This window comes from Micromys minutus (genome assembly GCF_963924665.1).
Source record: "Micromys minutus genome assembly, chromosome: 17".
In the NCBI taxonomy this organism is placed as follows: Eukaryota; Metazoa; Chordata; class Mammalia; order Rodentia; family Muridae; genus Micromys; species Micromys minutus.
Window position 1 is genome coordinate 20142376 of NC_137952.1, and position 14862 is coordinate 20157237.

The 14862-nt window shown below is 37.4% G+C and overlaps 1 protein-coding gene across 1 annotated transcript in view; it reads left to right on the top strand.

The window, feature by feature from the left end:
• Nucleotides 1–5483: 5483 nt before the first annotated feature.
• Nucleotides 5484–14862, top strand: part of LOC308431924 (olfactory receptor 4F3/4F16/4F29-like) — a gene marked incomplete at both ends in the record, with an annotated part of 138684 nt that continues 129305 nt past the window's right edge. Inside the window, one exon of the mRNA XM_080931523.1 lies at nucleotides 5484–5697. Coding sequence (XP_080787649.1) covers nucleotides 5484–5697 — 214 coding nt within the window. The remainder of the gene's footprint in view (nucleotides 5698–14862) is intronic.

Consider the following 14862-nt stretch of genomic DNA (forward strand, 5'->3'; position numbering starts at 1 on the left):
CAATTTTGTGGTCCCTATTCTTGTGTTATCCAGGGCCCCTCTGGCCCTACAATTCTTCTGACTCTTCTGTAGGGTTCCTCTGACTTTATTGGTTGTTAGGCTGTGAGTTTCTGGAAGTGCTCACATTCATTGTTGTATAATGCTCCTTTCATGACAATTGGGCTAGGCATGGATCTATGAATATAGTAGAATATCACGAGGCATGATTTCATTGACTTTTTTTGTAAGTCATGTTTGATTTTATCCCATGTCACAGGATGGTGCTGCCTCTGATTCTGCACTGTCCAGGCAGTGTGAGGTGTGGGCTCCCTCAACTTGAAGAATGGGCATCAAGTTGGACTCGTCATGAATTGGTCACTCTTTCAAGTTCTAAGCCACCACTGCCACAGACTTCGTGCAGGTAGGACAAATTGTAGGTCCTAAGTTTGGTGGCTGGATTGATGTCCCAGTTCCTCCATTGGAAGTCTTGTCTGATTATAGTACATGACCAGTGTAGGCTCCATATCCTCTATTACTAGACCTCACTAGGTTTACCCTTGTAGAATCCATAGTTTCCTCTGCACTAGGTTTCTACATCACTTTCAAGCGACCCCACCCCAATTCCAGTCATCTCCGTCAGTTTCTCTCACACTCCACTCTTGTCTGATCGTTCCTGTTTCTTCTTCCCATTCCCATTTTAACACAGTTTATTGGCAAAATCTATTCTTTTTCTCCTTCCCAGGGAGATCTATGCATCCCTTCTTTGAGCTCTTATTTTACCTCTCTGTGTCTGCAGATTGTAGCATGTTTAGCCTTTACTTAAGAACTAAGATCTATTTATAAGTGAGTACCATGTTTGTCTTTCTGGGTCTGGGTTACCTCATTCAAAATGATCTTTTCAAGGTCCGTCCATTTGCCTCTGAATTTCATGATGTCATTGTTTTTTAACAGCTAGTAATGCTTCATTGTGCAAATGTAACAAACTTTTTGCCCATTCTTTTGATGAGGCACATCGAGTTTGTTTCCAGTTTGGGCTATTATAAATAAAGCCACAATGAACTTAGACAAGTGTCTTTCTGAAAGACAGAAAATCCTTTGGATGTATGCCCACAAGTGGTATTGCAGGATCTTGAAGTAGGTGGATTCCCAACTTTCTGAGGAACCACTACAGTAATCTCTAGAGTAGTTGTACAGGTTTTCACTCCAACCAGCACCAAAGGAGTGCTCTTGCTCCACATCCTCACTAGCATGAGATGTCACCTGTGTTTTTTATCTTAGCCATTCTGATAGGTTTATGGTAGAATTTCAAAGTAGTTTTAATTCTGATTTCCCTGATGGCTGAGGATGTTGAACCCTATAGGGCCTATTGTCTTATTGAGAAATTAATCAATAAATTAAACTTGTATTGAGAACTTAACATAAATACAGTGTTCTGTGAGAGCAGCTCTGCTGTTTGCATTTGAAATTTCATTATTTGGTCACTAAAGTGATGTGACTAATATAATGTGGTACTGAATGGCAGATAGTACAGTTTAAAACATACTTTAGACATGGCAGTGTGATATCCTCTCTCTCTATTCATATTTATTAATGTTTGGAGTAATTTATCTCATGAGTTTCTCACTATTGTGAGCAAGAGAAAGGAAGAAAAGCATTGATATTATTAGCATTTGTTGAGTATTCACAATGGAGCACCTCTCTATTAAGGACATAATTTTGTCTATGGCTATCCACTCTTATTCTGACCAATCTTTGTTGGATACATGATTCTGATATTTTAATTTCTCTAAGTTAACTGAAATGAAGGTTTTAATTTGTTTAATAGAGAATTAAAATATTATGTCAGGGGTTATAGTATCTCTGATAGGAGAAAGTCCCTGGCTGAACCATGAGCTTAATCATGGGTCTTGAATCCAAAACCTAAATGTTGTCTTCTATGCTGTTTCTTCTCTAAATAAAACTAAAACTACAGTATAATATGACAAATCTTTTCATAGAATTATGGACAAAATGCAGTCATATGATTCTATCTTTGGGTGGTTTAAACATCTGGATCATGTGGAATATAGTAATTACATTCATCTCCAGGATGCATGTACTGATGGCCTGGAAAAAATGTAAATTTTGATATTTGAGTTTTACTGTAACGTCAGTCTGCTAGAGACATTTCTCACTACTTACAATTTGTGTACCTAACAAGCTTCACACTGGTATCTTACATATCATCGACTTAGCCTTCCCTGTAGACCCTGTTTTCACTGTTTCAGCAAAAAGAAATATATATGAATACACCTATATTTGGACCGTGAATTTTAAATCTAGTTAACTCAACTAAAGCATTAAAACATGCTGATGATATAAAGGATGTAAAGGAAGATGTTTGATAAAACTTGAAATTGAACTTTTTTGAGATAAATGAAGTAAGAGCTTATATATTAGAATAAGCTCTGTAATTTCAGCATGGATACAGTATTGCAAAACATAAACATTTTGTTTTAATAGAACCATATTATATATTATTATATATTAGTCTTTGTTTAAATAAAACTGAAAGAATTTATGTTTTAATTAATACTTTTCATCTTAACTGATCTATCACATACGAAATACCTTTTCGTTAAATTGAAAATTGTGAAGGTTATTAAATTTAGAAATATACATGAAGCATGACATTGCACCACGACTGCTACTATCTTCTGTCTGTGATCACAATCTGAAAGTATGAGCATAAAAGCACTTCCAACGTTTATATAAGCTTAATTATCAAATTTATGGACATGTTTATGGTGTTAATGAGATGTTTAAATACATGTGAACATTATTGTTTGCCAAAAGGAAACTAACATTCACCTGACATACTTATTCATGATAAGAACATTGAAAATAGACTTAGCAATATTCACATTTATAACATAGTACTAATTTTAACCACAGTCACCATGCTGTGCAAAATCTCTATGTAATTCTCACTTCGGTTAAATTACTATTTTTCTTTTTTGGCAAATACATTCCCTTTCCCCACATAACATGCTTATGATGCCTCATCCTATTTTTATTTTTCAATGAGTATAGCTTCTTTTGGTATTTATTTACTTAATATTTTTATACTCTATATTTTGATCATAATTCTTCCTCCCCACAATTATTCCCAGATAGTCCACAATATACTACTTACACAACTTAGTATTCTCTCCCTTTCTCTAAAAAAAGAAAAGAAAAGAAAATCAAACAAACACAAGAGACAAAAATACTAGAACAAAACAAAGAAAACCAAACCAAACTAAACAAACAACAATAAACCAAACAACAAACAAGCGCAGAACACAAAAATATGAGTGAAATTTGTGTTGGCAGACTTCTGAGCACATACATTGAAGTGTGGCTGATTTCACAAATGTCATTCCATTGGAGAAAACTAAGCCCCTCCCATCAAATATGAATTTAAAATAGCTTCTTAATAAGGTGCAGTATCTTGTGCCTATTTCTTCTTCTCAGTGCTGGGAATTTTTCTGGTTTGAACGTATTCATGATATGATAGTCTATGTGAGTTCATGTGTGCATCCTATGAACTCTCTGTTGTGTCTGTTCCTGGAACATCTACCACTTCTGGATGTAAAGATGTTTCTACTTTCTCCCCCTGGCTTCTTTAGGTTTCATTTCCATTGAGATTGATTTATAACTGAGTATCCATGACTTGGTTTTCACTCACCATGATGGCTTCCAGGTTTGTTCATTTCATTACAGAATATAGATCTTTTTCTTTGAAAGGTGAAGAATAGTTGGGAATAATGGTGTGTAAATACATTCTATATGCATCTATCAAAAAAAGACAGATTATTCACATATGATTTTATGGACATTGCTACAATAATAATAAAATAAACATAAATTTTACTTGATAATGACATTTCTCCTAAATACATACCCTATAGGTGAGAATATCTCTATCGTATGAGAGTTCTTTAATCTTCTGTATCTCTTCTCTTCTCCTCTTCTCTCCCCTTCTTTACCCTCCTTTCCCCTCTCATCCCTTATTCTTCTCCCTCTCCTCCCTTCATTTTCCTCGCCCATATCCCCTCCTCTCTTCCTTTCCCTCTCTTCTCCTGTCCTCTTCTCTCCTCTCTCATTCTTTCCCCTTCTCTTCTCTCCCATCGTATCCTTTTTTCTCTCTTTCTCCTTTTCTTTCTCCTTTCCTCTCCCCTCCCCTCCTCTTTTTCCCCTTCCCTTTCTCCTATCTCCTTGTTTTTCCCCTTCCCTCTCCCACTCCTCTCTTCTTGTCTCTTCTTCTGTACTCTCCTTTCTGCTTTACTCTTCTCCTCTTCAATCTGTGCACTTTTTTGTATTGCAATATTGACAATTAAGCTCATGGTTTTATATATGGTAGACAAATAAAAATTCATTGTGCTATAAATTTAGTCTGTACTTAAAAAAACTGATAACACTCCATTATTTTGTAATGAATGTAATAATTCATATTCTAACCAACAGTTTATAATGTCCTTTATTAGGAAATCAATTTCTTTTGTTTGTTTGTTTTCTTTTTTAATTTTTTTATTAGATGCCCTCTGTGTTTAAAATGTTATCCCCTTCGCCCACCCCGCTCACATCTCCCCTCCCCTTCTACTTGTCTTCAAGAAGGTGCACTAGCTCCCAATTGCACTGTCCACCTCAGTGCCTTGTCTTCCCCTACATTGGGAGAAGATTCCCTTGATGGAACAAAGGCCTCTTTCACACTGATGCCAGACACTGCTGTTCTCTTCTACATATGCAACTAGAGCCTTGGGCCTCTCAATGTGTGCTCAATGGTTGGTGTTTTAGACCACGGGAGCTCTGGAGGATTTGGTTGGTCGACAATGTTGTTCTTCCCAAGAGACCGAAACCCCCTTCATCTCTTTCATTCCCCACTCCAGCACCCTCACTGGGGTCCCTGTGCTCAGTCTGATGGTTAGCTGCAGGCATGCGCAGCTGCATGACTCTGGCAGAGCCCCTGAGGAGGCACTCCAACTGGTCCCTGTAAGAAATTTATTTCTAAAAATTTTTATGTGTATTTGTACATATATTCCATGTGTAGACAGGTGCCTGTGGAGGCCAGTCAAAAGTATTAAACCCTCTGGACTTGGAATTATAGGTAGCTGTAAACTGATCAACATGCATGCTGGCAACCAAACCTGGGTCCAATGGAAGATAGCAAGTGCTCTTAACAGCTGAACCATCTTTATAGCCCCTGATATCATCTCTTCAGAGACACTCAACCTTGTCATCTTTTTTTATTTTATGTTTATAAATATCTTTTTGTATGTGTGAAGTCCTAGTTCAGTATGGTTTTTTCTGTAACCATCTTGTGATTGCTTATGTTAAGCGCTAACTATATCTATGTTTGACTCTTTGATAGATATGACGTTAAAGCAAAAATAGGCTTTCATAATTTGGAGATTCTCCTATACTACTAACACAATTGAAACTTCTCACATTTCCTCTTTCAGGTAACACTGCCCACAAAGCCGATGGAAGGCATAAATCAGTCCGTGGTGTCAGAGTTTGTGTTCCTGGGACTCACCAACTCTTGGAATATCCAACTATTTCTTTTTGTATTCTCTTCTATATTTTATATGGCAAGCATGATGGGGAACTCATTAATCGTTTTTATTGTGGTTTCAGACTCTCACTTACACTCTCCTATGTACTTTCTGCTAGCTAACCTCTCTTTTATTGACTTGGGTATTTCTTCTGTTACTTCCCCCAAGATGATTTACGATCTCTTTAGAAAGCATAAAGTCATCTCTTTTAGAGGTTGTGTCACTCAGATCTTTTTCATCCATGTTATTGGTGGTGTGGAGATGGTTTTACTCATAGCCATGGCCTTTGACAGATATGTGGCCATATGTAAACCTCTTTATTACCTGACCATTATGAGCCCAAGGATGTGCATCTTGTTTTCAGTGGCCTCCTGGGTGGTTGGCTTTATACATTCTCTGGTTCAGTTGGCTTTTGTAGTAAATTTACCATTCTGTGGACCAAATGTGTTGGACAGCTTCTACTGTGACTTTCCCCGGTTCATCAAACTTGCTTGCACAGATACATACAACCTGGAATTACTGGTCTCAGTCAACAGTGGATTCATGTCTGTGGGCTCCTTCTTCATACTGATCATTTCCTATATTGTCATCATATTTACTGTTCAGAAACACTCTTCAAGTGGTTCTTCCAAGGCTCTGTCTACACTTTCAGCTCATGTTACTGTGGTGGTGTTATTCTTTGGTCCTGTGATGTTTTTCTATACATGTCCTTCTTCTTACACACACCTGGATAAGTTTCTGGCCATATTTGATGCAATTGTCACCCCCTTTCTAAACCCAGTGATCTATACATTGAGGAATCAGGAAATGAAAATAGCAATGATGAGAGTATTCAGCAAACTAATGGGTTATAGGCAGATTCTTAAACATTTGAAGTTTGAACGGCCTTAACTGAGCATAGAAGTGCTTTGTTAACCAATTTCTGAGAAAAGTATTTCTTCACTTATTTTGATATGCTTATTTATATTCATATATGTGTGTGTGCTACTTTGTCTTCTACTTAGTAAGAAAAGGCATTATCTCATGAAAGCACACGCGCAAACACACACACACACACACACATAAAATATAATGAAATTCAATTTCAAAGGAATAATGCCTATGGAAGTAAAGTCTTAGACTAAGAGAAGATAGATGTCTAAGAAATTCAGAATGTAAAAACCCTCTTCTCTTTAAAAATATTTATTTCTATTTCAAGCTTATATATATATATAGATATAGATATAGATATATAGATATATATCTTTACATATGTAAATGCAAGACTCTCTGTGAAGTTGGAGAGAGCATTGGATATGCTAAAGATAAACTTACAGGTTATTTTGAACCATCTGATTCAAATGCTGGGAACCAATCTTGGGTCTTCTGAAAGGGTAGCACATTCCCTTAAAAGCTGGCCATCTCTCCAGACTCTGTCTCAATATTTGAACAGACCTGTTTATGACAAGCAGAGTCCTATTGTTACACTTCAGAGAGGATTTATACAAGAATATTTAACTGGATCTTTCCCCCTTGTGTCTACATTGCATATACTCTCTTTTGCTTTTGAATTTTTCCAGATGTAAAGGAAGTAAGAATTTTTGAGTGTACATAATAGTGTTACACATACATATGCCTGTGTAGAAATTGTATAATGTTTGGAACAGCAAGAAGGTGTCAAGCAAACATTGTGATTTTTTTCTTCTGATTACAATTACTCAAAGACATTTAATACACTTTACCTTTTCTTCCAATTTTTCTTTTTTTTTTTTTTTTTAGTCTTCTCATATTATTTCCAAAAGAAGGCTGACATTTGGATGATCAAACACTCTCAATTTATTGGTTAATGTAGTGTCAGAAACAAAACACTCTAGTAGCATGCTGGTGCTCTACAAATTTATGAGAACACTAACATTCTTAAAGTTTCTCTCCTGGTCTTCAGTCTCTGTCTTTAGTTCTCACATGTCCCAAGTCAGTTGCAAGTGTATCATACTAATAAAAATAGCAGGCATTGCCCAAGTTGGAAGGACAGACAAACACAGTCTTTTTGGTTTCTGCTTTATGTGCCTTTTCTCTTTCATAATTGTGAATCAAAAGTTCCAGGTCCAGAGTGATATTCAGAAATAGCTGATATACCTGATTTTTCCATTGTTTTATTGGATATATTTATTTATATTTTAAGTGTTATCCCCTTTCCCAGTTTCACCTCCTTAAAACCCCATCCCATCCCTCTTACCCTTCTTCTCTGAGGGTGTTCTCCCACCCTCCCACTCCCTCCCGCCTCCCTGCCATGACATTCACTTACACGGGGGCATTGAGCATTGGCAGGACCAAGGTTTCTCCTCCCGTTGATGCCCAACAAGGCAATTCTCTGCTACATATGCAGCTGGAGCCATAGGTCCATCCATGTGTATTCTTTGGTTTAGTCCCAGGGAGCTATGGTTAGTTTATATTTGACTTTCTTAATGGCACTCATATTTCATAAACTCCATTAAGGAATTTCTTATTGTACGCTATTTAAAGTTTATCAAATACTTCTCTCATGAATCAATGGGTATACAGACTCATCTCTCTTATCATTCTATGTATTTATGCATTTAGAAAATGCCTTATAAACTCATATGTACCTGAATTATATTTTCTGCCTTGGGCATCAAGTTCACATTAAATGAAATATGAAAATGTATTTGTACCAGGACTCAAAAATTTTACCCATACATTTTACACTTTATAAGCAACCAAATTAATAGACTAACGGAACACTCCTTAAAGTTATTGTTATATTTCTCAGTGACATCATTTTAACAGTTATTTGGTGTGTTCCAAGGGACTGCAGAAAAATCTTGTATCAATCCAGCCCCCACATTTTGCTGCCATAACTTCATACCGGCCACCTGAGGACTATAAGTTCTGTGTACTACTCCTACTTAACACTCCCATTATTACTGTGACACCAAGCTTTTCCACTCAAGGTCTAAGTACAGAACTTTGTGAGCCTTTCACAGTTTTCTGAGGGCCATAAGTGAGACTGTTTTGCCTCTACAGAAGGTTTGTTCTAGCACTCAGTAGCTGCACCTATATCTACTTGAACAGACATCACATCTTTTTTTTTTTAGAGCTATTTTTATTTTTTTTAATGTTGGATTATTTTATTTTTTAACAACTTTATTTTACAAAACAAAGCTAAATGTACAGATTTTAAGCATTTTTGCATAAAATTATATAATACATTTTTGTCAGTAATTTTTTTCAGATTTAAAAATAATTTTTACATAAAACTGTATGAATATATTTTTTAGTCAGTACTTGATATTTTTAAAGGTTTGATAGTATGCATTGAAAACTTAATAGTTACAATGAGCATAAAGTACATGTAAAACAAAATGTAACATGGAAATAGTCAAAGTTTTCTTGTTGTATAAAGATTTTTGTTTTGTTTTATTTTGTTTTCTTTATTTCTTGGACTTCATACAGTCTGTGAGTTGTTTCTGGGGCAGTGCGAGCCTCTGGGGTTAGCATCCCACTATCACATCTTATAACTTATTCACATATCTTTACTGAATTGCTCAAAGACTTAATCCAAATCACTGTTAACCTATGTTTAATATTTTAAGTTTTAGTAAAAGCAGATTTCCAAATACCCATTCAAGTAAGGTGGCACCAGCTACCCACACAGGAAGACTGTTTTGTTTTGTTTGTGTTGTTTTTTGTTGTAAATTTTTATTATTTTTATTTTAATTATATATAATTTATTTACATTTCTGTCTTTCCTTTTTATTGGATATTATCTGTATTCACATTTCAGATGTTATCACTTTTCCCTGAATTCTATTCCCCTTCCCCCCTCCCATTACCACCATGAAGGTGCTCCCTCTCCCAAGCACTCTCTGCCAGCTCAGTGCCTTAGCATTCCCCTACACTGGGAAAACTTGCCTTTGCTGGACCAAAGGCCTCTCCTGCCATTGATCCAGAGAATAATATCCTCTGCTAAATATGAACCTGGGACCATGGGTCTCTCCATGCTGGTGTTTTAGTATCTGAGAGCTGTGGTGGGTTTGGTTAGTTGATAATTTTGTTCTATCCATGGGGTTAACCTTTCAGCTAACTTCAGTCATATCTCTAGATCCTTCATTGGGGTTTCTATATTCACTCCGATGGTTAGCTGCAAGAATCTTCCTCTGTATCCGTATGACTCTGGCAGAGCCTCTGAAGAGACATCCATATCAGGCTCCTGCCAATAAGCACTTCTTCACATCAGCAATAGTGCTTGGGATTAGTGGCTGCATATGGGATAAATCCCCAGCTGGGGCAGTCTCTGGATGATCTTTTTTTTTAATCCCTGCTTCTCTATATGTCTCTTTATTTTCTCCCATGAGTGTTTGGTTCTCTTATGTTAGAAGGACTTAGGCATCCACCTTCTGGCCTTTTTTTTTCTTAAGCTTCATAAGTTCTGTGAATTATTTCTTGGGTATTGGGAGATTTTGGGGTAGTATCTGCTTATCATTGAATACATATCATGAGTGTTTTTCTGTGACAGGGTTATCTCACTCTGGATGATAGCTTCAAGTTCCATCCATTTGCCTAGGAATTTCATGAAATCATTGTTTCTAATAGCTGAGCAGTGCTTCATTGGGCAAATGTGCCATAATTTCTGCATTCATTCCTCTGTTGAAGGACATCTGGGTTGTTTCCAGCTTCTGGCTATTATAAATAAGGCTGCTAAGAAAATGGTGGAGCATGTGTCCTTGTTAGATGTTGGAACTTCTTTTGGGTATATACCAAAAAGTGGTATAGCTGGGTCCTCAGGTAGTACTATGTTCAATTTTCTGAGGAACCACCAGACTAATTTACAAAGTGAACATACCAACTTACAATCCCACCAACAGTGAAGGAGTGTTTGTATTTCTCCGCATGTTCCACATCATTGCTGTCACCTGAGTTTTTGATCTTAGCCATTCTAATTGGTGTTTGGTGGAATCTTAGGGTCGTTTTGATTTGCATTTTCCTGACTACTAGGGATGTTGAGCATTTCTTTAGGTGCTTCTCAACCATTCACTAATCCTCAGTTGAGAATTCTTTGTTTATTTCTGTACCCCATTTTGATAGGATTGTTTGATTCTCCGGAGTCTAGTTTCTTGAGTTCTTTGTATATATTGGACACTGGCCCTCCATCAGATGTAAAACTGATAAAGATCTTTGCTCAATCTGTTGGTTGCCATTTTGTCTTTAGACACTGTTCTTTGCCTTACAGAATATTTGCAATTTCATGAGGTCCCACTTGTTGATTCTTGATCTTAGTTAGAGCATAAACCACTGGTGTTCTGTTCAGGAAAATTTTCCCTGTACCTATGTGTTCTAAGCTCTTCACCACTTTCTGTTCTATTAGTTTCACTGTACCTAGTTTTGTGTGGAGGTCTTTGATCCACTTGGATTTGAGCTTTGATCAAGGAGATAAAAATGGATTGATTTGCATTCTTCTGCATGCTGACAGTTGAACAAGCACCATTGTTTGAAGACACTGTCTTTTTTTATGGGCTGTTTAGATGGTTTATCTAATCCTGATTTGATTTTGATACCTAGTATCTGTCTAGAAAATTGCCCATATCCTCTAAATTTTCGAGTTTTGTTGAATGTAGGCTCTTGTAGTAGGATATGATGACTTCTTGAATTTCTTCACCTTCTGTTGTTATGTCTCCCGCTTCTTTTCTGATTTTGTTAATTTGCATACTCTTTCTGTGCCCTCTAGTTAGTCTGGTGAAGAGTTTATCAATCTTATTGATTTTCTCAAAGAACAAGCCACTGGTTTTGTTGATTCTTTTAATAGTTCTCTTTGTTTCCACGTGGTTAATTTCCAGCTTTGAGTTTGATTTTTTCCTACTTTCTACTTTTCTTGGGTGTATTTGATTCTTTTTTGTTCTAGAGCTTTCAGGTGTGCTCTCAAGCTGTTCGTGTATGCTTTCTCCAGTTTCGTTTTGGAGACACTCAGCACTTTGAGTTTTCTTCTTAGCACTGCTTTCATTGTATCCCATAAGTTTGGGTATGTTGTGATTTCATTTTCATTAAATTATAAAAAGTCCGTGATTTCTTTCTTTATTTCTTCCTTGACCAAGTTATCATTGACTAGAGCATTGGTCAGCTTTCATGTGTATGTGGCTTTTTGCTGTCCTTGATCCTATTGTTGTTGTTGTTGTTGTTGTTGTTGTTGTTGTTGTTGTTGTTGTTGAAGACCAACCTTAGTCCATAGTGATCTGATACGATACATGAGATTATTCCAATGTTCTTTTATGTCCTAAAGCCTGTTTTGTGAGCAACTATATGGTCAATTTTGAAAAAGGTACCATGAGGTGCTGAGAAGAAAGTATATTGTCTTTTAGGATGAAATATTCTATAGATGTCTATTAAATCCATTTAGTTCATAACTTCTGTTAGTTTCACTGTGTCTCTCTTCAGTTTCTGCTTCCATGATCTGTCCATTGATGAGAGTGTGGTTTTGAAGTTTCCCACTATTATTGTGTGTGGTACAATACATGTTTTGAGCTTTAGTAGTTTCTTTTATGAATGTGCGTGCCCTTGTATTTGGAGCATAGATGTTCAAGATTGAGAATTTATCTTGATAGATTTTTCCTTTGATGATTGAAAAGTGTCCTTCCTTATCTTTTTTGATGCCATTTGGTTAAAAATATTTTTTATTTGATATTAGGATGGCTACTCCAGCTTGGTTTTTAGGACCATTTTCTTGGAGTGTTTTTTTTTTTTTTTCCAAACTTTTACTCTGAGGAAGTGCCTGTCCTTGTTGCTGAGATGAATTCCCTGTATGCAGCAAAATGCTGGGTCCTGTTTATGTATCCAGTCTGATAGTATATCTTTTTATTGGGGAATTGAGTCCAGTGATGTTAAGAGATATTAAGGAATAGTGATTGTTGCTTTCTGTTATTTTTATTTTTAGAAGTAGAATTCTGTTTGTATGCTTTTCTTCTTTGGGGTTTGTTGTAAGATTACTTTCTTGCTTTTCCTAGGGTGAAGTTTCCCTCTTTGTTGTGCAGCTTTCCATTTATTATCCTTTGTAGGGCTGGTTTATAGACAGATAACGTGTAAATTTGCTTTTGTCGTGGAATGCTTTGGTTTCTCAATCTATAGTAATTGAGGGTTTTGCTGGATATAGTAACCGGGGCTGGCATTTGTATTTTCATAGGGTCTAGATGACCTCAGCCCAGGATTTTCTAGCTTTCATAGTCTCTATTCAGAAGTCTAGAGTAATTCTGATCAGTCTGCCTCTGTAAACTGTTTTTTCTTACTGCTTTTAAATTTTTTTCTTTGTTTTGAACATTCTGTGTTTTGACTATTATGTGTCAGGAAGAATTACATTTCTGGGATAATCTATTTAGAGTTCTGTAGGCTTCTCGTATGTTCTTGATTATCTCTTTCTGTAGGTTAGGAAAGTTTTTTTCTATAATTTTCTTGTCGATATTTACTGAGCATTTTTAGTTGGGAGTCTTCTCTCTTCTATACCTATTATCCTTAGGTTTGGTCTTCTCATTGTGTCCTGGATTTCCTAGATATTTTGGGTTAGAAGCTTTTTGATTTTTGCATTTTCTCTGACTATTGTGTAAATGTTTTCTATGGAATCTTCTGCCCTTGAGATTCTCTCTTCCATCTGTTTTATTCTGTTAGTGATGCTTGCATCTATGACTTCTGATATCTTTCCTAGGTTTTCCAACTTCAGACTTGTCTCCTTTTGTGATTTCTTCATTATTTCTACTTCTGTTTTCAATGTCTCCACCTGTTTGCTTATGCTTTCCTGTAGCTCTATAAGTGATTTTTGTGTTTTGTGTGTGTGTGTGTGTGTGTGTGTGTGTGTGTGTGTGTGTGTGTGTGTGTGTGTTTCCTCTTGAAGTACTTCAAGTTGTTTGCTTGTGTTCTCCTGGCTTTCCTGTACTTCTTTACATGTGTTATTTATGTGCTTCTCGAGGACCTGCAACATCATCATGACGGACATTTTTAAGTCTAAATCTTGTTTTTCTAGTGAGTTGGGGTATACACTATTTGCTGTGGTGGGAGAACTGGGTTCTGATGTTGCTATGTTGTCTTGGTTTCCATCTCTTAGGTTCTTGTGCTTGCCTCTTGCCATCTTTTTATTGGTGATGCTAGTTGATCTTATTTTCTCTGACTGGAGCTTGCCTCTTCTGTGAGTTTGTGGGCCCGTGGTCTCTAAAGGGCAGTTTCTCCTGTATGTTCAGCTCTCTGGGTAGGCTGTGAGTTATGATGGCAGTGTCCAGTCCTGGTGCAACTGGACCAGGTTGGGCTAGGGCCAGAAGTGTCTTTTCTCAGGCAGCACTGCTCTAGAAGCCCTGAGAGTCCAGGAAATCTCTTTCCTGATAGTCAGTGTAGAGTGAGTGTGCACACACCCATGGGCTCAGGAGTAAGATCGCTTCTGCAGCTCCTCCAGCCGCCAAGCTATCTGAGAGCAGGCTGCAAGTCCTGATGAAGCTGGGCCAGCTCTGGCCTTGGGCCAGAAGTCTGGGTTCTTTTCTTAATTATTAATTATTTCATTCATTTGCTTCTCATTTTGACAGCCCAAATTCTGGTTACCTCTCCACCAGTCCCCCTTTCCACATCTGCACTCCCTCTTTTTGTCTGTATTAGAGTGCTTCTCCCATCCACACTCTCCTGCCCCACCATACCAGCTATGCTGGGGCATCAATCCTCCCCAGGACCAAGGGCCTCCCCTTCCATTGCTGTAAGGCAAGCCCATCCATTGGCAAATATGTATCTAAAGCCTGGATCCTCCTAGGTACACTTCTTGGTTGGTGGTCTAGACTCTGGGAGAACTGCATGGTAAAGCCAGCCTATGTTGTTCTTCCAATGGGGTTGCAATACCCCTCCACTCTTCCAGTCCTTCCACCAGCTCCACCACCAGGTTTTCTGAGCTCAGTCTGATAGTTGCCTCCAAGCATCCACACCTACATGGGTCATATGTGGGTAGGACTTCCTCAGGAACTGCCACACTATGTTCCTATCAGCAATCACCTCTTGATCATAGCAGCAGAGTTGAGTTTGTTGTTTGAAAATGTGATGGATCTCCAGGTTGGGCGGTCCCTGATTGGCCCTTTCTTCAGTCTCCCATTTTTTGTCCCTGTTCTTCCATTAGACAAGAAAATTTCTGGTTTTAAAATTTGGAACAGCAGGAGCCCATCCCTCAACCGGTGAACATGCCTATCTGCTAGAGTAGGTCTCTACAGGATCCTTCTCTGCACATCTCAAGTAAAGTTATCACACTTGAGTCCTGGGAGCACCATGTTTTCCTGGTATCTGTGAGCCTCTGGTGGCT